This window comes from Heteronotia binoei, chromosome 21 (genome assembly GCF_032191835.1).
Source record: "Heteronotia binoei isolate CCM8104 ecotype False Entrance Well chromosome 21, APGP_CSIRO_Hbin_v1, whole genome shotgun sequence".
Taxonomy (NCBI): Eukaryota; Metazoa; Chordata; class Lepidosauria; order Squamata; family Gekkonidae; genus Heteronotia; species Heteronotia binoei.
This window is the reverse complement of record NC_083243.1, coordinates 137,357,919-137,379,771: the sequence shown is the minus strand read 5'-3', so window position 1 is coordinate 137,379,771 and position 21,853 is coordinate 137,357,919. Positions and strand designations below refer to the sequence as shown.

Genomic DNA, 21,853 nt, shown 5'->3' with positions numbered 1-21,853 from the left:
TTCCTGGGCAGGAAGTAACTCTCTCTTTAACAGGTCTTAGATCATAATGAATGTATGCGTAGTTGTGGGAGTGTGTGAAAAGTACATTTGATTACTACTATGCGTACTTCAACTGCTGATAGCTTATGTTATGCCTTCTGAATGTCCTTACGTCTTTTGTCTGTCTGGAGTCGAGTACAATAAAGTTTATCTGCATGGTTTGTCTGTGACTGTTTGGGTTACTGGATGCTGGGGAAGCTATAAGTCTCGCATCAGGTAGCAGCTGTTAATGTTATCAGATTAAAGCTCTGAAAATGTACAAGGCAGTACCACTCCTTCCCACATAGACTATACTTGCACCTCTTGACAACACTCTTCACTATGAATTCTGCTGTTGTTCAATGTTTAAAATATTATGAGTCTCTTGAAACAGCCAAGATCTTCCTCCACACAGTGGGTCACATCTGTCCGTAGGTCATATATAGCTGGATAACATAATATACGCCACAGGCCCTTTGAATATATAGCTACAGCTTCTTGGCAGTGACTTCTACCATTGTGGTATTAGCCTATCCAGTTTTCATCACCATACTTATCATCTCTGGAATGGATATGTGTGGATTTACCTGTGCTTCTGTTATACATTATACTCTCTGCATATCACATAGAAGAATGTTTCAAGAACCCAGAACTCCAGGGGGAAGGGACTGTTAAGTAAAAGCATTTTCAAAAAGTGATGAGAGTGATCATTGAGATGAAAGCCAGCATTAATCAAAATAAAGACAAATACAGAGTTTTAAATCCCAGAGATTCACAGATCTCCAGCTGAACAGCTTCATAAAAAAGAAGGAATACTGTAACTATATTTAGAAGCCACATGTCAATCTACTAGGTAGAGACCCCTGCTTAGAGAATACACTAGAGATCCACAGCAACAAGTTGATTTTATTTCAGGGCAAAATAGAATTTTTATCTAGTTTTATATTATTTCCCTTGATTGATACTTCTTTGTTTTATTCTGATCTATGATCGTAAGAAATATATTGATTGACTGATAAGTTGACACCCAAATAATATTCAAGGTACATCTTCTAAAATCTGCATTACGTTTTGCTTCCACTTAGAGCTAGGGTTCCAGCTGCACAATGTCCCAAATGAATGAGATTTGTTAAAATACATGTAAATGGTGTTCTGAAATCTGCCAAATCTTGAATTTGGAAGCCTTTGTATGCTTTTCAAGCCCTCTAGTGGCTACTTCCATCCAAAAAGAGCTACATGAATAAACCATGAGGAACTATTTATGCTGAAAAATAACAAATTCCATGCTTTGTTTTAAAAAGAGTAAAACATGCCCTTTTCAGTTCTAAATGAACAAAATTTCTACCACAACCAGCCCTCAAAGTAACACTAATAAAATCATTTGGCAGTTTCAGAAGATAAGTTGCTGCTAGCCAACCAACAAATACAATCCTGTTCACATATTTGGTGGACACTTGAGACTAGCCAATAAACAACATGTGTAAAAATGTAACTAATTACATCTCACAAAAATCACATTCGTTGCCTGAATTCCATTTTATTTACTTACATATTTTTTTCTCTTCTCTTCTGCTTCCTCTAAGCTTAACATAGTCGACAACACTCACAAAAATCAATGGCATGCTGGGAATTGTTAGGAAAGGAACTGATAACAAATCAGCCAGTATCATAATGCCCCTGTATAAATCAATGTTGCAGTCTCATTTGGAATACTGAGTACAATTCTGGTCACTGCACCTCAAAATGAATATTATAGCATTGGAAAAACTCCAGAAAAGGGCAACTAGAATGATTAAAGGTTTGGAACACTTTCCCTATAAAGAAAGGTTAAAATGCTTGGGGCTCTTTAGCTTGGAGAAACGTCGACTGCAGGGTGACATGATAGAGGTTTACAAGATTATGCATGGGATGGAGAAAGTAAAGAAGGAAGTACTTTTCTCCCTTTCTCACAATACAAGAACTCATGGGCATTCAATGAAATTCCTGAGCAGTCGGGTTAGAACAGATAAAAGGAAGTACTTCTTCACCGAAAGGGTGATTAACATGTGGAATTCACTGCCACAGGATGTGGTGGCAGCTACAAGCATAGCCAGCTTCAAGAGGGGTTTGGATAAAAATATGGAGCAGAGGTCCATCAGTGGCTATTAGCCACAGCATATTATTGGAACTGTCTGGGGCAGTGATGCTCTGTATTTTTGGTGCTTGGGGGGGGGGGGGAGCAGGCAAAGTGGAAGGGCTTCTAGCCCCACTTGTGAACCTCCTTTTTTTTGGCCACTGTGTGACACAGAGTGTTGGACTGGATGGGCCATTGGCCTGATCCAACATGGCTTCTCTTATGTTCTTATGTAAAGGCAATTTTGTAATATAAAATACAGGAAAAAAGGGAGAAATAAGTTCACACCAGAGAATCTTAAGAGTCTTTAGTGTCTAACCAGGCATAACATTTCATCCAGTATTTTCTTGCTTCTTCCTTAAATCTTCCAGCCAACAGCTGGGATAGAAAGTCCAGCTCTGCTGTTTCCAGAATTTTTCCCACCAAGTCCATTTTCATGGGAATTTCCTGAGATTTTCGTGGGAATTTCTGCGCCAAGAGAATCCTGGCTACTGTGTTGAAATGTGCCAACAAATGTCTCATTTCTTTGGAATAGTCCTCAGGAAATATATTCAATAAAAATAGTTCTGGTTAGAATTGGATCTGTGTCTTCATAATCTTCTGTAGTATTTTGTGTACCATTTTCCAATAATCCTTCACCGTCTAGCATGTCCACCACATATGGTAAAAAGAACCAACCTGTTTAGTCCATTTCCAACATTTGTTAAACATATTAGTATAAATCTTACACAATTTCTGTGGGGTCAAGTACCATCTATAAAACATCTTGTACAAATTTTCTTTAAAAATTGCTGACCTAGTTAATTTAACATTAAACTTCCACAGTCTCTCCCATTCTTCTAATGTGATATTATGACCAAAATTTTTCACCCATTGAACCATACAATCTTTTACAACTTTGTCTTATGTCTTTATCTGAAGTAGATATGCATTTAATCTGGAAATTAGCTTTTCCTGTGGACCCAAAAATATTTTGTCAAATGAGTATTGTTCTGTATTGAAACCTGTCGTCTTGTCTTTGGCATACCTAGATTCAACTTACATTCTCAACCACCAGTTCATTTTGATGTCCATATTTTCCAACTCTTCTCTGGTTTTCAATTGATTATTTTTTCCCAACAGGTCATCATACCTATAATTCTGATTGGGTTTTAGAAGATTTGGATGAGTAAATGCTTCTACTGGAAAGACCATCTTGGAATTTTTTGATTAATTCTGGTTTTTAGCCATGACCACGTGTGGTACAAAGATTTTCAAAACCAATGGTTCTTAAAATAGGAATGGCCTTCAAGTCTTTGATACCATAGATATGCATGCCACCCCATAGTGAGATCATGTCCCTCTAACAAAAATTGTCTCTTATCATTCAGTAGTATCCAGTCTCTTGCCCACAAAAGCACAGAAGCTTTGTAATACAATTGCCAGTCTGGAAGGCCCATACCTGCTCTTAATTTAGAGTCTTGCAGTGTCTTTAGTTTGATTCTAGGTTTTTTTGCCTTGGCAAACATATTTAGAGACCATCTTGTTCAGTTCCTGAAAAAATCCACTATTTAAAAATACTGGAATAGTTTGAAACAAGAATAGTAGCCTTGGAAGGATATTCATCTTTATTAAGGCTATTCTTCCCATTAATGATAGATTCAAGTTATGCCATTTTTCCAAGTCTGTTATTTCTTTAAGTAGTTTATCATAATTGTCTGTTTTTAAGTTGCTACACTTATTTGAAATAAGAACACCTAGATATTTGGTTCTTTTCTCATACAAAACCCCTGATTTTTGCTGGAAAGATTGAATTTGTTCCATCATCATATTCTTTGTCAAAAATTTTGTTTTGTAGTAATTAATCTTCAATCCTGCCCAGTAGCCAAATTGTTTAATCTTGTTTATAAAACAGTCTATTGAGTCTATTGGTTGCTCTAGTATAAAGACTAGATCATCTGCAAAGGCTCTGAGTTTATATTCAACTTTTTATATTCAACTTTTATCACAGCTTCCTTTATACTTGTATCTTCCCTTATTTCGTTATCCAGTACCATAAGATAAAAAGAAGAGGTGACAATGGACAGCCTTGTCTTGTACCTTTTTGAATAATAATTGCATCTGTTAGTTCGCTGTTCACTGTCACCCTTGCACTTTGAGAATATATTGCTTCTACTGCTCTCAAAAAGTTTTCACCACATTCCATACCATGCTGTAGCATAAATTGTCAACGGACATTATTGAAGGCCTTCTCAGCAGCCAAACAAATTAGAGCCAATTGTTTCTCTGGATGAGTTTTATAATATTCCAAAATATTACAAACTGTTCTGACATTATATTTCAAATATCTTCTAGGAAGGAACCCTGCTTGGTCATAATGTATTATAGACTGTAAAACTTTCTTCAAACGTTGTGCCAATATTGCAGCAAAAATTTTATAATCCACATTTAAAAGGGAGATTGAACGATAGTTTTTAATATCTTTCAGATCATTATCTTCTTTTGGAATCAAAGATATTGTAGCTTCTTGCCATGAAACTGGTATTTGGCCTTCCTCTTGAATCTTTTCAATAAGACACTTAAATGGTAATAGTAAAGACTCCTCATAGGCTTTGTAGAATTCTGCAGGCAATCCATCTGTGCCCAGGGTTTTGCCATTCTTTTGAGATGCCATTGTGTCTCCAAGTTCCCTTATTGTTACTGGTTCATTTAATTTTTTGTTGTTGTTCTTCTTTAAATTTATAAGATTATTTTGGTTGATATATTCTTCTAAATCTAAATAAGATTATTTTGGTAGATATATTCTTCTAAATCTATTTTATGAGCTTTCTTATCTTCATATAATTTTTTATAGAACTGTTCCACAATTTGACATATATCTTGCTTTTGAGTTTTCTCTTTATTGTTCCCATCGTTCAGTGTCATAATTATTCTTTTTGGCCTTTTCTTTTCTCATCCTATAAGCCAACCACCTTCCAGGCTTGTTGGCATGTTCAAAGAAATTTTGTCTAGCATACCTCAATTTAAAATCTCCGTCTCCTCCATAAGAATCAAGTTCAATTGGTGTTGCATTTCTTTAACCTTTTTTGAAATTCATGTTTAGTTGGTTGTTGTTTTTAAGATTCTTTTCAGCTTCTCCAGCTTGTGACATTAAATTTTGAAAATTTTCAGTTCTTTCTTTCTTTTTCTTGATACTATATCCAATTGCAAGGCCCCTATAATAAGCTTTAGCAGTGTCCCAAACTACTTGCATCTTCACATCTCGTGTTATGTTCTGTTTGAAAAAAGATTCCATTTCCACCTTAGATTCTTTAAGAAAGTCTTTATGTTTCAAAATTGAAATATTTAGCCTCCATGATCTTCTCATTCGTGTACCTTTGAGCTTTATCATTACAGGGCTATGGTCTGAAATAACTCTTGTTTGAATTTCTGTCTCAACTAGATCTTTGAACATGCTTGCAGAAAGCCAACACATATCAATTCTTGACCAAGTTTGGTGGCTAGAAAAATAGTAGGTGAAGTCTTTAGAGTTAGGATATCTTGTTCTCCATACATCAACCAAATCCAGTTCTTCTGCTAATTTCTAAAAACTTATTGGCAGTAGAAGACTTTTACTTTTAGTCTGTTTGTGCGTTTTTTTTTATTCAGTTGTCTGTCAGAGACTGCATTGAAATCTCCTATTAGACAATATTCTGCATACTCCAAATTTGATAATTTAAGATGCAAATCTTGAAAAGATTTATCTTGTTGATCATTTGGGGCATAGATATTTGCAAGTAAATTTTTTTCATTATCCACTGTAATTTCCACTAATAGAATTCTTCCATCTTCAGAAGCATACTGCAATTGTGGGTTAAATTTGTCTTTAATATATATTGCCACTCCCCTTTTCTTCTTGTTCATGTCTGTTGCTGTAAATAAATTACCAAGTTTTTTTTATTTTTCAAAAGATGTCGATCTTTAGTTAAAATATGAGTTTCTTGTAAGCAAATTATATCCGTTTCCATTTTTATCAAATATCTAAAAGTTTTCCTCCTTTTGACAGGAGTTTTAAGTCCATTCACATTAATTGAAACCATTGAGGCCATTATGGGCTTTGCTTATCATTATCATTCTTATCTTTTTTGGATTGCTGTCTTGTGTGATATCTCTGTGGTTTATTTGGATTCTCTTCACCAGAAGTTTCTTCCTCATCATCATCATCCTTCTTTTCCTTGCCTTCTTTTTCCTTCACTCTATCCAGAAAATTCTGAGCTTTGAAAATGGGATTTATCCTGTATCTGTTCTCCTGGTAGGTAAAAAGAAGGCCTTCTGGCATTAGCCACATATAGGGTATTTCTCTTCCTCTCAAAAAAGTCTGTTAACGCTTGATATTCTCTCCTCTTTTGTCTCACTGGCCAAGGTACCTCTCTTAGAATTTTCACCATGTTTCCAGCTATCATCATAGGTCTGTCTCTTACTTGCTTCAAAATGTCATCTTTAGTCCTCTTTCTTGTGAGCTTCAAATGAACTTCACTGGGTAATTTATTTCATCTTGTGTAACTTGATGGCACCCATTTAACTTGATCAAACTCTTCTTCCATCCTCTGAGGAGTCACCTGTAAAATTTCAGCCAAGGCTTCACTTAAAATTTTCTGTAAATCTTCAGTTTTCTCTTCTGGTATATTTTGAAACCTCAACATATAGGCAGCTCTGTCTACTTCCAACTGCAAAAGTCTAGAATCATGTATATTCTGTTCTTTTTCCAGATGTTCCACCTTTTGGATATTCTCTGTCGATTCTGTACTTTTCCTAAGGTATAGTAACCAAAACAGCTGCACTACTTTCTCCAGGTCTCTTTATGAATCTTTCTTGGCCAATGACTACACAGGTTCTTGTCAACCATTCCCTTCCTGTGTCAAGGACTACTTCCCAAAAGTGTATGGGACTAGACACATTGTGAACAACAGTTATAGCATCATTAAAAAGGTAAAGGTAGTCCCCTGTGCAAGCACCAGTTGTTTTTGACTCTGGGGTGATGTTGCTTTCACATTTTCATAGCAGACATTTTACGGGGAGGTTTGCCATTGCCTTCCCCAATAGCATATCTTTTTTCAAAAACATATAACCACAGAAATAAATGTAAGCTGTTAACACCCTGTAAATGTGTATCTCTACCAGAATTTAAGGTACACAGTTTTTCCTTAGACACTGCAGAGTATAAGCACTTTGCATAGCAGATTTTCTATTTTTTTTTTTAAAAAAGGTTTTGTTTTTCATGCTATCATTACAGCTTTTATAGATGCCACAATTGGTAAGAAAAATGGTGTCCACCATTTGCATGTATTTATGTGGGAGTGAGAAGGTGACAGGAAAAAAACAGGCTTATGGTAAAACCTATCATTTAGATGTGCTCAGAGTCTTATATCCTAGTGAAAAAATGTACATGGTGTTAAAGGTATGCCAAAAGCACAATAATAATTGCTATGTACCATACTAACCCCACATAGCAACTTAGTGCTACATTATCATGTTAATCACTGTCTCCCACTAGTAACAATGAACATAGTTGTTTGAGTTTGATATGCTTTTGTATTCTAACCCAGTAAAATATATCAGGTTCTCCTGAAGTAACTGATACTTGGAGACAAGTCTGAATTTTATAAATAGCTTCACTTTTCTTCATATTTGCCAGAGATAGGCACTCATGATATACAAAGGATCACAATGTTGCTAACAATTCATTTTAAACCAAACTCTCCTTTGTAGTGATCTTTTTCAGTAGAAGAATAACCTCTTCTTAGATCCTGACCTGGTACCAGATTAGCTGACCTCCTGGTACCAAGTGAAAAACCTGTGTTCCAAGAACTTAAGGCAATCTCTTTCTTTCTTTCTTTCTTTCTTTCTTTCTTTCTTTCTTTCTTTCTTTCTTTCTTTCTTTCTTTCTTTCTTTCTTTCTTTCTTTCTTTCTTTCTTTCCCTTCCTCTGTTGCTGAAAATGATATTTAACTTGTTTATGCACTGCTGTTTAATTGGTTTATCTATGGCTTAATTACTTGCTATTTTACTTGTTTCTATTTTATTGTCTCTCATTAAGAGGTAGGATATAAATCTGAAATAAAACAAATAAATAGTGGGTTGGATCCAGACTAAATTTTCATCTACTAGAAGGGGTAGGATAATTTCTAAGTCTCTCTTCCTGCTTCAGACCCCTTAGTTGCCTCTCATGTTCCTATGAGTTTTCTGTATGCGCCAGAAGTGGCATTTTGGGGAGATCAGTGAGCTGCAGTTGAAGGGGGAGAGCCAGGAAAGTTCTGCTTCATTGAATAATAATATAATAATAATAATTTTAATTTATATCCCGCCCTCCCCGCCGAATCAGGCTCAGGGCGGCTTACATGACATAGTACATTGTACCATGATACAACAATAAAATTCAAAGCAATTTGCAATTAAAATACAATTACATAAAAACAACATTTGAATTAATAATTTAAATTACAATATAACATAAAATGGTGCTACAGTCTTAATATGCATATGAACACAGTTTTTGTGGTGACGGTGCAAAAGGCCAGCTGAAAGAGGACGGTTTTACAAGCCCAATGGAACTGATTAAGGCTCCGTAGGGCCCGTATTTCCTCTGGTAGCTGGTTCCACCATTGGGGTGCTGTTACCGAGAAAGCCTGCTCCCTTGTCGCTTTTAATTTGGCCTCCTTTGGCCTAGGGATTTTCAGCAGATTTTGTCAGCTGGATCTCAGTACTCTCTGGGGAACATATGGGGAGAGACGGTCTCTAAGGTAGACAGGTCCTCGGCCATATAGAGCTTTAAAGGTGATAACCAGCACCTTGTAACAAACTCAGTACACAATAGGCTGCCAATGCAGTTCCCGCAGCACAGGCCGCACATATTCCCGCCTAGGGAGTTCCATTAGCAGCCTGGCTGCCATGTTCTGCATTAGCTGCAGTTTCCAAGTTTGGCACAGGGGCAGCCCCATGTAGAGGGCATTACAGTAGTCTAACCTCAAGGTGACCGTTGCATGTATCACTGTTGCCAGGTCGTCACGCTCCAGGAAGAGAGCCAGCTGCCTCGCCCGCCTAAGATGAAAAAAGGCGGATTTAGCAGGGGCTGCTATCTGGGCTTCCATTGTCAGAGAAGACTCCAGTAGCACCCCCAGGCTCTTGACCCTGCACACTGCTTCCAGTGGTGCACCATCAAAAGCTGGTAGGGGAATTTCCCCTCCCAGACCACCACGGCCCAGGCAAAGAACCTTTGTCTTCGCTGGATTTAACTTCAACCGACTCAGCCTAAGCCAGCCTGTCATGGCTTGCAGTGCCAGATCCAGATTTTTAGGGACATCATCAGTCTGGCCGTCCATCAATAGATAGAGCTGGGTGTCATCAGCATACTGGTGACAACCCAGCCCATATCTCTGGGCAAGGGGGCACATGTAGCTGTTAAACAACATCAGGGAGAGGACCGCTCCCTGAGGCACCCCACAATTAAGTAGGTGTCTCTGGGATAGTTCTCCCCTAATCGCTACCCTTTGACCCCAACCCTCAAGGAAAGAGGAAGGCCACTGCAAGGCCAACCCCTGAATCCCTGTGTCGGCGAGGCGGTGGGTCAGCAACTGGTGGTCGACCATATTGAATGTGGCTGATAGGTCTAACAACAACAGTACCACTGAACCACCTTGATCCAGATGCCTCTGCAGATCATCCATGAGGGCGACAAGCACTGTCTCCGTCACATGGCCCAGGCAAAAGCTGGATTGGAATGGATCTAAGGTGGAAGAGTCATCCAGAAAACTCTGCAGCTGCAACGCCACTGCCCTCTCTATAATTTTGCCCAAAAAGGGCAAACTGGAGACCAGCCGGTAATGCGCCAATTAGGTCGAGTCTGATGTAGCCTTTTTCAGGAGGAGACGGACCACAGCCTCTTTAAGGGGTGTTGGAAAAAGGCCCTCTGAGAGGGATCTATTTATGATGTCCTGTAAATGACATCTTAGCTTCCTCTGGCAAGCTTTAATTAGCCAGGAGGGACATGGGTCCAGATCACAGGTGGTTAGACATACAGTAGAGAGGATTCTGTCAACTTCCTCCAAGCTGAGTGTGTCAAAGCGATCCAGGATCAAACTGGAAGACAGGCACGGAGCCTGAAGTTCACATACTGTATCTAATGTGGTGGGAAGTCGTGGTGGAGGGACATGACCTTGTCTGCAAAAAATTTCGCAAAAGCCTCACAGCCTATCTCTAATTCCTTAACATTTGGCCTGCCTTGTGGCAGTGTTGTGAGATTCCAAATTGTCCTAAACAATTGTGCCGGGCGTGAATTTGCAGACGCAATCTTAGCCGCAAAGTATATTTTCTTTGCGGCTTTGACTGCCATCTCATAGGACCTCATAAACTCTCTATAAGATGTTCTAGTCGCTTTGTCCCGAGCCGTCTGTGTCCTCATTTCTGCTGGTGCAATTCCGGGGTATACCACAGAGCCAGCTTAGTGCGAGGTCACAGAGGGCGTCGAGGTGCGATCTCATTGATGGCTCTGGAGAGTTGGCCATGCCAGGCATCAACCATCTTGTATGAAAAAAAACACCTTGTATGAGAAGAAAATTTAGTTTGGATCCCACCCAATAAATCATATGTTTTAGTAACTTCTGTAGAAAAGTATGCTTTGAATGTGTTTGGAATTGATACAATTTTTGCACAAACTAAAATTCAAAGCAGACTTGGAGGCAACACAACTGAGCCCCAATTTAAATGTGACACCGGACAAGTAAGAATAACCTATCCACACAGTGTCCCATCTCTATGTACAACATTAGAATATTGATTTGTGACCTGATCAAGTACAGTACCTTTACACTAGCACCTAGTTTAACGGTGAAGCCAGCCACATGGAACAGGTAATACCTTCTAGATTGCCTGTCAAGACAGTTAAAACTGAACCTGAAGATTTTTGATGGAAGAAAATAACAGTTTGAAAAGGCTTGTAAAATTCCTATGGGGAAGTGGTTTTCTATCTCTAACATGGTAAACACAGACTCCTGCTGTCATCTGACTCATTAATTAAATATTAGAGTATGTTGAGGAGCTTATCAATGATGTGTTATATTTACACTATGCCACAAAGGTCAATGACAGCCATGAATTCATGGGATGAAGTAAAGCACCTGCACTCTGGTATATAGTTGGGAGTACAGAAACTGGAGTACAGAAACTGATTCATCGAGTTCAATTTTCAGTGTGTTTATAATTCCATTGATATGCAAAGTATTCCTGGGTCCTCATCATATGCAATTCTATTCCATTTATTTTCTGCAGGGGAAATATATGCAAAACTGCTAAGTATGTCAAATAAAACAGAAGTGCAGCACCTTGCCTAAGACTGGGGAACTGTGCACAGAGGATGCAAAGAGCAGCAGCAAAACTAACAATCTTTCCCCTTTTCCACTCTCAACTCTAGCTACAGCAAATAATAGCTAAAACTCATTCCTTTGCTTACCCTAGAAAAATTGTTCTCTAAAAGATTTTTAAAGCTTACTGGGCATTCAGAAAAGTTTTTCAGAACGGATACCTGAAAAACTCAAAAAAAACACATCCCTAAAAAAACAAACAAACAACTGCTCACACAGGGCCCTTTCCAGTCCCCACCTCCAAAGCAGCAAATCTTTGTTTGGGAACAGGAAGACACTAACCAGGGGAGGGCTATTTAAACACCGGAAATAGGTATCTGGCACATATCTTTATTGTATCTATATAGCAAGATTTCCTGTTGTTCTCCAACATGGCTTGGGAGATCTGCTCAAAACATGTATGTCATCTAATTCCATTATATATACCTGACAGTACCTGTGATTTCCACACACACATTTTTCCATGATATCTAAATCAACTTCCTCCTGATCATCTATCATCACAGAAAATGATAGCTTTCCAATAACTACTTTGAGTATGTTATAATAGATGTATTGGGCAGTTAATTCCTCATACCAGTCAAATTTAAATAGCCCTAAAATATTTCAGTTTGGGATTCAAACTTACAGGTTAATAAAGGTGTGTTCAGATGTTACTATGCTGCACTGGAGACTGGAAAACCTTCTGGGCTAAAAGATCTTAGAATACTGACCAGCTGTTAAATAAGAGGAGTAGAGGGAAGAATCCTCTTCCTCAAGGTGAAAGACCCTTCTAACTGTAGCCTCTCAAAGTGCTGATCAGAAACTGGGCTACTTACTATTCTCATCCTTTTCCTTCTGTAATAAGAAGAAAATATGAAGTTAGCTTTTCCATTCCCAAAGGCAGCCACCATGACACACTGGGAGCATGGAAAATCATTCTGTGATTGCTCCACAACAAACTTAACTGTCCTGCAACAGTGGGAAACTTTCCATTAGGACACTAATCCCTGTAGTGAGGAGAGATCAGAAAAGGCAACCCCATTCTTCAGGTTCACACATGTCCAAACCATATCTAATATTGACAGAACTGAGCCTGTTCTGGGCTGTTCTGGGAAGGGTGGGCTAAAAATTGAATAGAATAAAATTTAAAAATAAAAAATAAAATAAAAGTTACACTCCTCCTCTGTGCCTCATGAATAGGCCTGTCTGTGAGAATATATGTGACTAAAAACAACCTGATCACATAACGTATTTTACAGGCAATGTGTGTGTGTGGGGAGAGTAAACACGGGTGTGCATAAGTATCTGTGTACAAGTCAAAGATTCAGTCTGGCACTTGACCGCATATAAAAAGTGAACCACCCTGTAATTTTCAGGAATTAGTTCAAAATCTTTGCGATAATAGTAATATTTAAGATTGGTGCATTACTTGATACAGCCAAGATTCCAGAAAATCTATTTCAGAAAATTCTGATTGCAGTATGTTCATCTACTGCACTAGCAAGATGGCACTCTTGGAAGAAGCAGCAGGGAGTACTTTAGCTTCATGTCTGTAAGAAACTGGAGACAATAAAGCTATCCAGCATCTCCTAGCTATTTAAAGATTCAGACTTCACCATGTATTATTTCTGTGGGATGCAGAGACACAACACTACCATATTATCAACATCATAGGGAACATCAGGTGTTCGCATACTTCCCCAAAAATTAAATTGAGCAAATTTTCATCTGAGTATCTGAAACATAAAATTACTTACTTCAAAATTACACAGCCTGTGCCCAAAGGAGGTGCTGTCCAAAAAACTTGAATACGTGTCCTTCTCCTTGGCGTGCTTTCAGTAACAGCCACAGGGCAATTACTCATGAACTGTGTTTCTTCTTCATCAATAATCTAAAGAAATATAAAGAAGCTATATTTCATTATAATTATCTAATTTATATATGCAAGATGTAAAAGCAGTGGACATGATAAAAAATATTAGTATTCCCCCTACAGGATATTATAATAACTTTGCAGGGATCCACAAGGACTTCTGGGTGGCATCTCATTTTGCCTTTTGCCCTTTCTGAAAGCCCCCATAGCCTCTCCGCTTTTCCTGCTTCCTTCTCTGCTTCTCGTCCACCAGTCAACCTACCTTTATCTTCCACCATGTCTTCAACTTTTCTTCCTTCTCTACTCCTGGCAGCTTCCACCCAAGAAAACTATGGCTGGGCTTCACAGTGCCAACTGCCAGGCTGAGCCCTGTTGCAAGGAGGGAAACTGACAACAACTTTTACCTGCATCTCCTTTCCCACACTATTTCCTCTTTCCCTCTTCCTGGCAACCCCCATCACCTTTCCTTACTTCCTAATGTCCTTCCCAGCCACCAACCTATGATTTATCTTCCCCCCCATCCCATGTTCAGCTCAGACAGCCAGTAGGTTGTAGTGGTTAGAGTTTTGGACTGGGATTGGGAATACTCAGGTTCAAATCTGCACTCTGCCATGGAAGCTTGCAGGGTCTCTTTGGGCCAGTCATATGCTGTCATCCTAAACCCACATAATCATGTGCTTGCAGCCTGCAGCGTAGCTGCTAGGCTGCAAAGGCACGAGTTTGCTTCCCTGGATGGGAAGAGTCAGGTGGCGCCCATTTGGGTGCGCAGACTGGGAGGTGTGGTCTGACCGAATAATGGCCAGATCCGCACTCTCCTCAGTCTGTGTCATCTGGAGGACAATCAGCGTGGACGTCTTCGTGGGGCCTCCCCGTTTGTGCTCTCTTTTGAGGTCAGGGCGGTCGGCGGCACGAAGGTGGTTTCGGCTGCGGCTGCATCGGGGGATCTTGCTGTTGTTGGATTGTCTGCGGATTGTGGCTGAGTTATCTGGGCATCTGCGGGGGCCTGTCAGGCTTGGGCTCCAGGAGCTCGGAGCGGTCAGAGGCGTGGGTGGTTAAAGCGGGCTGCTCGGGGGGCAGCTTTGACGTGTCCCAGGGGGGTGAATTTCAGTGGAGCGGCTGTGGGGCTTTCCTTCTGTCCTGGGAGCATTTAGCAGTGATCCCACATTTGGTGGTGATCCCTGCTTAGAACCTGTTGGGACTTTCTTTGTGGCGCAGAGGGGAAAAACTGCAGAACTTTAGTCCTGGGCTCTGCTCATGACCTGAGTTTGATCTCGGCATGAGCTGGATTCAGGTGGCCTGCCCCAGGTTGATTCAGCCTTCCATCCTTCTGAGCGTGGTAAAGGGGTATCCAGCTTGCTGGGGGGAAGGCGTAGATAGGCCCTTAGGGTTTTTTTCCACTGGGTGGCTCTGTTGGGGTCGGATGAGCAGCCATTTTAGGGCCATTCTTGTCTGTTAACAAGGCTGTTGGCCATTTTGTGGCTCATTCTGTGAGGGTGTGGTGGCGGCCTAGGGGTTTGTGAGGTGGTTATTTAAGGGCATTGCATTGTCACCATGGCGGGGGTAAAGAGACTGGGAAGTCCAAAGGAAAGAAGCCGGCTCCCAAGGCACCTAGAGCGCCACCTAAAAGACCCCCACCTCCTTTGTCCTTGTCTGATGAGGAAGGTGATGGGGTGGTGGAGGTGAACATTTTGAGCAGGTTGAGGGCACTTGAGCAAGCGTCAGGTCTGCCTTGTCCTGGTGGGTTGGACGGTGATGGGGCATCTAGAAGGGATCGCCAGGCTAACATTTTAACCAGACTTTCTATCCTTGAGGGCAGGTCTGGTGGTGCTGCTGTTGATAGGGATGCTGGTTTCAGTGGGGCTGACGTGGGGGTGGCATCGGCCGCTGGAGCGTTTGGATTGGGGACAGCAGTTGTTCCCTCTGGATGGTCGGGTAAGTTGGGAAGCAATTTGCATGTTGGAGGTGGGCAGGCATGGCCATGGGGTCCTGCTTTGATGGCTGGCCAGAATTTTCCCTCGTCCAGTTCAGGTGTGCCTACTTCGGGGTCTGGGTCCCTATTTACTTGGCCTGGGCTTAGTAGTCAAGGAGGGCCTTGCGGGACTTGTGCGGGTGTTGGGCACCTGGGTATGGTGGGTCCCTTTGGGGATGTTGCCTTACCATTAGGTGACCACCTGCTCCCAGCTACCCGTGAGAAAATATTGAAAGGGGAGTATGTTGACATTTTTTCCTTACTCTTTAGGGAGTTGGGAAAAAAAGATAAGGAGGAGTTAGACGAGAAGGAGAAAGAAAAGTTGAAGAAGTAGAAGGTGGACAGAATCTGGAACAATTGGCTTCCAGGTTTTTACATTTATGCAGGAGTGATTGCCCGGGCCCAGCCTTGGCGGGCTGCAGCCCTTTTTCAGTATCTAGATATAATATACAAGGGTTACACGGCTTTTAGTGGCCCTGTGTGGCTACAGTATGACGAAGAGTTTCGGATGAGGGCTGCCCTGTATCCATCTCTTCAGTGAGACCGGATCCATCAGCAGCTTTGGCTGCAGGTTATGTCCCCTGCTAGGCCTAATTTGGGCGATCGCTTCAATAGCGGTCATTTGGTAAAAAGGTCCTCCTCCTCGGTTTCTGCTTCGTCAGGCTCTCCCCGTTGCACTGCGGGGCAGGCAGTTCAACCCCGCATGCTCTGCTGGGAGTTTGGATCCCTTGGGGTGTGCAATAGAAAAGCGTGCCACTTTAAGCACGAATGCCCCTTGTGTAGTGGTTCACACCCATTTGACAGCTGCCCCAGAGCCCGGGGGCATAAGAATCCTAAGAAGCCCGGGGGGAGTGGAGGAGCTTTTCCAGCTAAAAAAGTGGCCCAGCCTGATAAGGGTGGGACCTCTTGAGCAGTGGCTGGCAAGGTATCCTAGAAGGGTTGACAGTTTATATTTGTAAGAAGGTTTTAAGTTGGGTTTTAGGATCCCTTTTCAGGGACCTCGAGTTCCGTTCATGTCTGGAAACCTCAAGTCAGTACAGGGTTTGGAACAGGTTGTTAGGGATAAACTTGCAAAAAGCTGGTTGAGGGAAGGATATAGGGTCCTTTTGCACATCCTCCAGTGAGTACTCTTAGAGTCTCGCCTTTGGGGGTGGTGCCTAAAAAGACGCCTGATGAATTTCGTATGCTTCACCATTTGTTGTTTCCTAAGGGTAAGTCTGTGAATAATGGGATCCCAGAGCATTTATGCTCGGCTAGATATACCAGCTTCGATCAGGCTATTGCTGTAGTGAGGCGTTGTGAGGTGGGGGCAGAATTGGCAAAATGCAACATTAAGTCTGCCTTTTGCTTTTACCTGTCCATCCTGATGATTCTGAGCTTTTAGGATTTTCTTTTGAGGGGCAATTTTACATGGACAGAGCATTGCCAATGGGCTGCTCTGTGTCATGTTTGGCTTTCGAGCGTTTCAGCACATTTTTAGAATAGGCTGTGCGGGAGAAAGTGGGTTTGCAGGAAGTCGTTCATTATCTGGATGGCTACCTTTTTGTGGGCCCCAAGGGGTCGGAGTGTTGTGGGCAGCTGCTGTCTGGCTTTGCTGAGCTGGCAGGGGAGCTTGGGGTTCCTTTAGCACCTGAAAAAATGGAGGGTCCGACCCAGAGGTTGACCTTTTTGGGGATTAAGATCGACATTGTTGCACAGTTGTCTAGGGTGCCCCTTCAGAAAATAGTGGAGTTATGGGCTAAGATTTCTGCCTTTCTTCTTAAGAAGAAGGTTACTTTGTTGGAACTGCAGCAGCTAGTGGGGCACCTCAACTTTGCGTGCAAAGTGGTCACTCCTGGAAGGGCTTTTCTTAGGAGGCTTTGCGATGCTATGGCAGGGTTACGCTTGCCTAAGCATAGAACTAGGGTTACTTGCAGCATGACGGATGATTTGAGGGTTTGGCAAGAGTTTTTGGAGTCTTTTAATGGACTCTCTTTTTGGAGGGACGACTTGAGGCTTGAAGCTGAGCTCCAGGTCATGTCTGATATGGCTGGATCCTTAGGTTTTGGAGTCTATTTTCGCGGACATTGGTGCGTGGATAGTTGGCCTGACTCCTGGGTACAGGTAGGTGTGAACCGAGATCTTATGTTTCTCGAGTTCTTTCCCATTTTAGTCGCGGTTTGGCTGTGGGGGAAGGATATGGCCAATCACACTGTGCATTTTTGGTGTGATAATATGGCAGTGGTCCACATCATTAATTCCCTTTTATCCAAATTGGGATGGGTTATGAGGCTGGTGAGGGCCTTCACTCTGTGTTGCTTGCGGCTTAACATTTTGTTTTTAGCCAAGCATGTTCCTGGGGTGAGTAATGAGGTGGCTGATGCTATATCTCGTAAACAGATGGAGAGGTTTTGTCAGCTGGCCCCGGAGGCCAACAGAGAGCTGGTGGCAATGCCCCAGGAGCTATGGCTGATTGGAGAGCCAAAGCCTGTAGAGCGATAGGTCTAGCCATTGTGCCTAGCACTCGGAAGTCTTACGAACAGGCTGTGTGGCAGTTTGAAGACTTTAGGGCTGAGGTAGGGTATTGCAGGGCTTGGCCCCTCCCAGTGGAGGATTGCTCCATTACTGTGTGTCGCTGCGAGGTAAGGGGTTGGCTGTGTGATCCATTAGGGGGCACCTGTCAGCACTGGCCTTTTCCAGCAAGGTGCTAGGCTACAGGGAGGATACAGCAGACTTTCGTATTCGAAAGATGCTGGAGGGGTGGTCTAGGGAGGCCGGTCCTCGGCTTGATACGCGGAATCCTGTGTCTCCATCAATTCTGTGTGGTTTGAAGCGGGTATGGGATGGGGTGTATGCTTCGTCATTTGAGGCATGTTTGTTTCATGCCGCATCCTTGTTAGCTTTCTTCGGGGCTCTTAGGGTGAGTGAGCTTGTGGCTCAGTCTAGAAACGATGTTTCTGGTAGGGCTTTGCGGTTGAGGGATTTGCAGCTTTTTGGGGGTAAGGCAGTCATTACCGTCCGTTGTTCTAAGATGGATCAGTTGCAGCGGGGTACTGTGCTCGAGCTTGGTAGTTGTTCAGAGCTTGAGCTGTGTCCTGTTGCAGCTTTGGCTGCTTATTTGGCAGTCCGGGGCAGTCAGGATGTTTTTTTGTTTACTCATTTAGACGGTAACCCAATTGATGAAACACCAGTTTTGGGCTGTGACGTCCCGGGCTTTGGGTGAGTTGGGGTTGTCAGGGGTGCAGTTTGGGACCCACTCCTTTAGAATTGGGGCAGCCTCAACAGCTGCTGCCATGGGGTATCCCTCCACCTCTATTTAGCGGTTGGGTCATTGGTGTTCATCGGCTTATAAGGCCTATGTGCAACCTTTTCTTAGGCTGTGAATGATTTGGGTTGTTGGAATGTTTTGGTTCTGTTTGTGTTTAACTGTTTTTTCTTTTTAGATGCTGTTGTTCCTGGCCAGAGGAGCCGGAGCCGAGTTCTCATCTGCGGCCATAGCCACATGTTTTGGGCCGCTCTTCAAGCATGGAGAACTGCGGTTGGCTCTCAGCTGGGACTCAGCCAGCATGTTGTTATTGAATGGCAGGGGCGCTGGGGCCTTCAGTGGCCGGGCTTGCTGCCTTTGCTGTTCATTGATAGAGTGGGTCCTCCTCCTCAGGTTTTAATTGTTCACCTGGGACGTAATGATCTGGGGTTATTGAAGTGCAAGGCCTTGGTGTGGCATGCTCGGGATGATTTTATGCACATTTGGGAACGATGGCCAGGAACCATCATAGTGTGGTCAGCCATGCTGCCCCGCCTGGTGTGGCATTGTGCTTTGGGCCCCGCAGCTATAGAAAGGGCCAGGTACAAGGCTAACAAGGAGCTTAAAAAGGTGCTTGAAAGGGGGTTGGGCCACTATTTGCCCAATCCGGATATTTTGGTGAAATGTCCTGACCTCTACAGGGGGGATGGGGTCCATCTCTCGGAAAAGAGTAATAAGTTTTTCCTGAGAGATTTGCAGCAAGGGCTGCAGCAAGGGTTTGGGCCTCCCATGGGTGCTAAGCCCTAAGTAGACACTTGGCCTTAGTACTGGCAGGTTTTTTGGGGTTTAGGGCACTATGCGGCCAGGGGAGGACTGTGAAGCATCCCCCTTTTGGGGAATTTGGGGTCTGGCATGATCAACCTTGGGGTTTGAAGACCCGAGTGGAGAATGCAGACTGCAGGGAGACTCGGCTAGAGTGTGCTTTCTGGCGAGACGTGCGTCTGGGTTTGGGCCCTCTGGCATGGGCCTCCCTGCTGGGCCTTTACTGGCAGCAACCAAAGCCTGAAAGCTGGCAAAACTGTTCTGGTTACCTAGCAAAACACACAATGGTTCCTGAGAGAGCATTTGTTTCTCAAAGCTACAGGTACTGTATGTACCCCTTCCCCCATGTACTTTGTTATCGATTTCACATTTTTCTGCAAAACTAGGGCATATTTCAGACTTGCAGAAAGATGTCTTGCCTGGGAAGATATGACATGTTTGCCCACTCCAGAGCCACTAATTTTGGGAGGGGTATTGAAAAACCTGAGTCAGATTGAGGTGACAAGAGAGTAGGTCCTACAACTGATAGATAAATTAAAAACTGATAAGTCACCAGGCCTGGATGACATACATCCAAGCATTCTGAAAGAATTATTAGGAAGGGAATTGAAAACAAATCAGCCAGTATCATAATGCCTTTGTATAAATAGATGGTGTGGCCTCATTTGGAAAACTGTGTACCGCATCTCAAAAAAGATATTACAGCATTGGAAAAAGTGCAGAAAAGGGCAACTAGAATGATTAGAGGGTTTCCCTATGAAGAAAGGTTAAAACTCTTGGGGCTCTTTAGCTTGGAGAAACGTCAACTGAAGGGCGACATGATAGAGATTTACAAGATTATGCATGGGATAAAGAAGGTGGAGAAAGGTCTCACAATACAAGAACTCATGGACATTCAATGAAATTGCTGAGCAGTCAGGTTAGAACTGATAAAAGGAAGTACTTCTTCACCCAAAGGGGGAGTAACACATGGAATTCACTGCCACAGAAGGTAATGGTGGCTACAAGCATAGCCAGCTTCACGAGGGGATTGGATAAGCATATGGAGCAGAGGTTCATCAGTGGCTATTAGCCACAGCATATTGTTGGAACTCTCTGTCTGGGGTAGTGATGCTCTGTATTCTTGATGCTTGGGTGGGGCACAGTGGGAGGGCTTCTAGTGTCCTGGCCGCAGTGGTGGACCTCCTGATGGCACTTTGGCCAGTGTGTGACACAGAGTGTTGGACTGGATGGGCCATGGTCCTGATCCAACATGGCTTCTCTTATGTTCTTATGTTCATGTTTCCAGTCACTAGATTTATGTATCAATAGATTTGTCGATGTTGACAATGACACAGATTGGGGTTGGTGGAGGGAAGTCATGGAATTAATATTTGCAGACCCAGAGGCAGACAATTGTTCTGGAGCTAGGGATGCCAGCATCCTGGTGGGACCTAGGCATCCCCCAGAATTACAGATCATCTTGAGACTACAGATATCAGTTCCCCTGAAGACTGAACAGTTACAAATCAGCATTGGGCAGAAAGGCAAATATATTTGCAGGGCCTGGAGTGCTAGTGGCAAAATATCTGCAGATGATAGAAGGGAACCCACAGTTCTGTTTACAAATGTTTGAGGCAGATAGCAACCCCCCCTCCCCCCAAAAAATTTCTCCATACAACGTAAATTATTTTATGAAAGGCACCAAGGGATATCAGAACCATTGAATGAGTGGGTGACACAATTACACCTTATTGCTAAAGACTCTGCTTTTCATGACAGTGATGATATGATAAAAGACAGGATTTTAATGGAATCCAACTCAAAAGAAATTCAGGAGATATAACTCCAGGAGGAAAACCTCACATTATAGAAACCACTAAAATAGCATGTGCATATAGAATATCTCAAGCACAAATATTACAAATATATTCACAAATGCCTCCCACTAAATTCACTGGATCAGCATTGTGTCAGATGGCCATCTAGCCTCTATTTAAAAACCTTCAAGGAAGGAGAGCCCACCACCTCCGAAGAAAGCCTGTTCCACTGAGAAATTGCTCTAACTGTCAGGAAGTTCTTCCTCAGGCCTATAGCCAGAAAAATTTAGGTGGGGAGCCCATGGAATAAAATTTTAGACGAAGGGGGCCTGGGGCCCAAAATGACATCACACACTTTAAAAAAGATAAATAAAAAAGGAGACCGGTGGTGGCAGCGAGAGCAGCTGCGAAAGCAGGGGGCGAGAGCAGCGGAGGCCACAAGAGCGGTGGTGAGAGCGGCAGGGAGAGTGGGGACAGAGAGAGTGGCAGTGATGAGAGCAGGGCAGCAAGAGTGGTGGGGAGACGGAGACCAGGGCACCGAGAGCAGCAGTGGCAGCAAAAGAATGTCAGTGCGAGTGGGGGCTAGGGTGGCCAGACCGTCCCGGGAGCCCGGGAATGTCCCGGTTCTGGCCCCCTATTCCCGCCTCCCGGGCTGGCTATACCGGGACCATTTAGAGGTCC

The 21,853-nt window shown here is 42.7% G+C and overlaps 1 protein-coding gene across 2 annotated transcripts in view; it reads right to left on the bottom strand.

Moving 5' to 3' along the window:
- The window catches only part of SPON1 (spondin 1), a 686,539-nt gene that overhangs the window by 498,535 nt on the left and 166,151 nt on the right, over positions 1-21,853 (bottom strand). For both annotated transcript variants that reach the window (XM_060261720.1, XM_060261719.1), the window contains exon 3: positions 13,244-13,377. In XM_060261720.1, the coding sequence (XP_060117703.1) occupies positions 13,244-13,377 (134 nt within the window). The remainder of the gene's footprint in view (positions 1-13,243; positions 13,378-21,853) is intronic.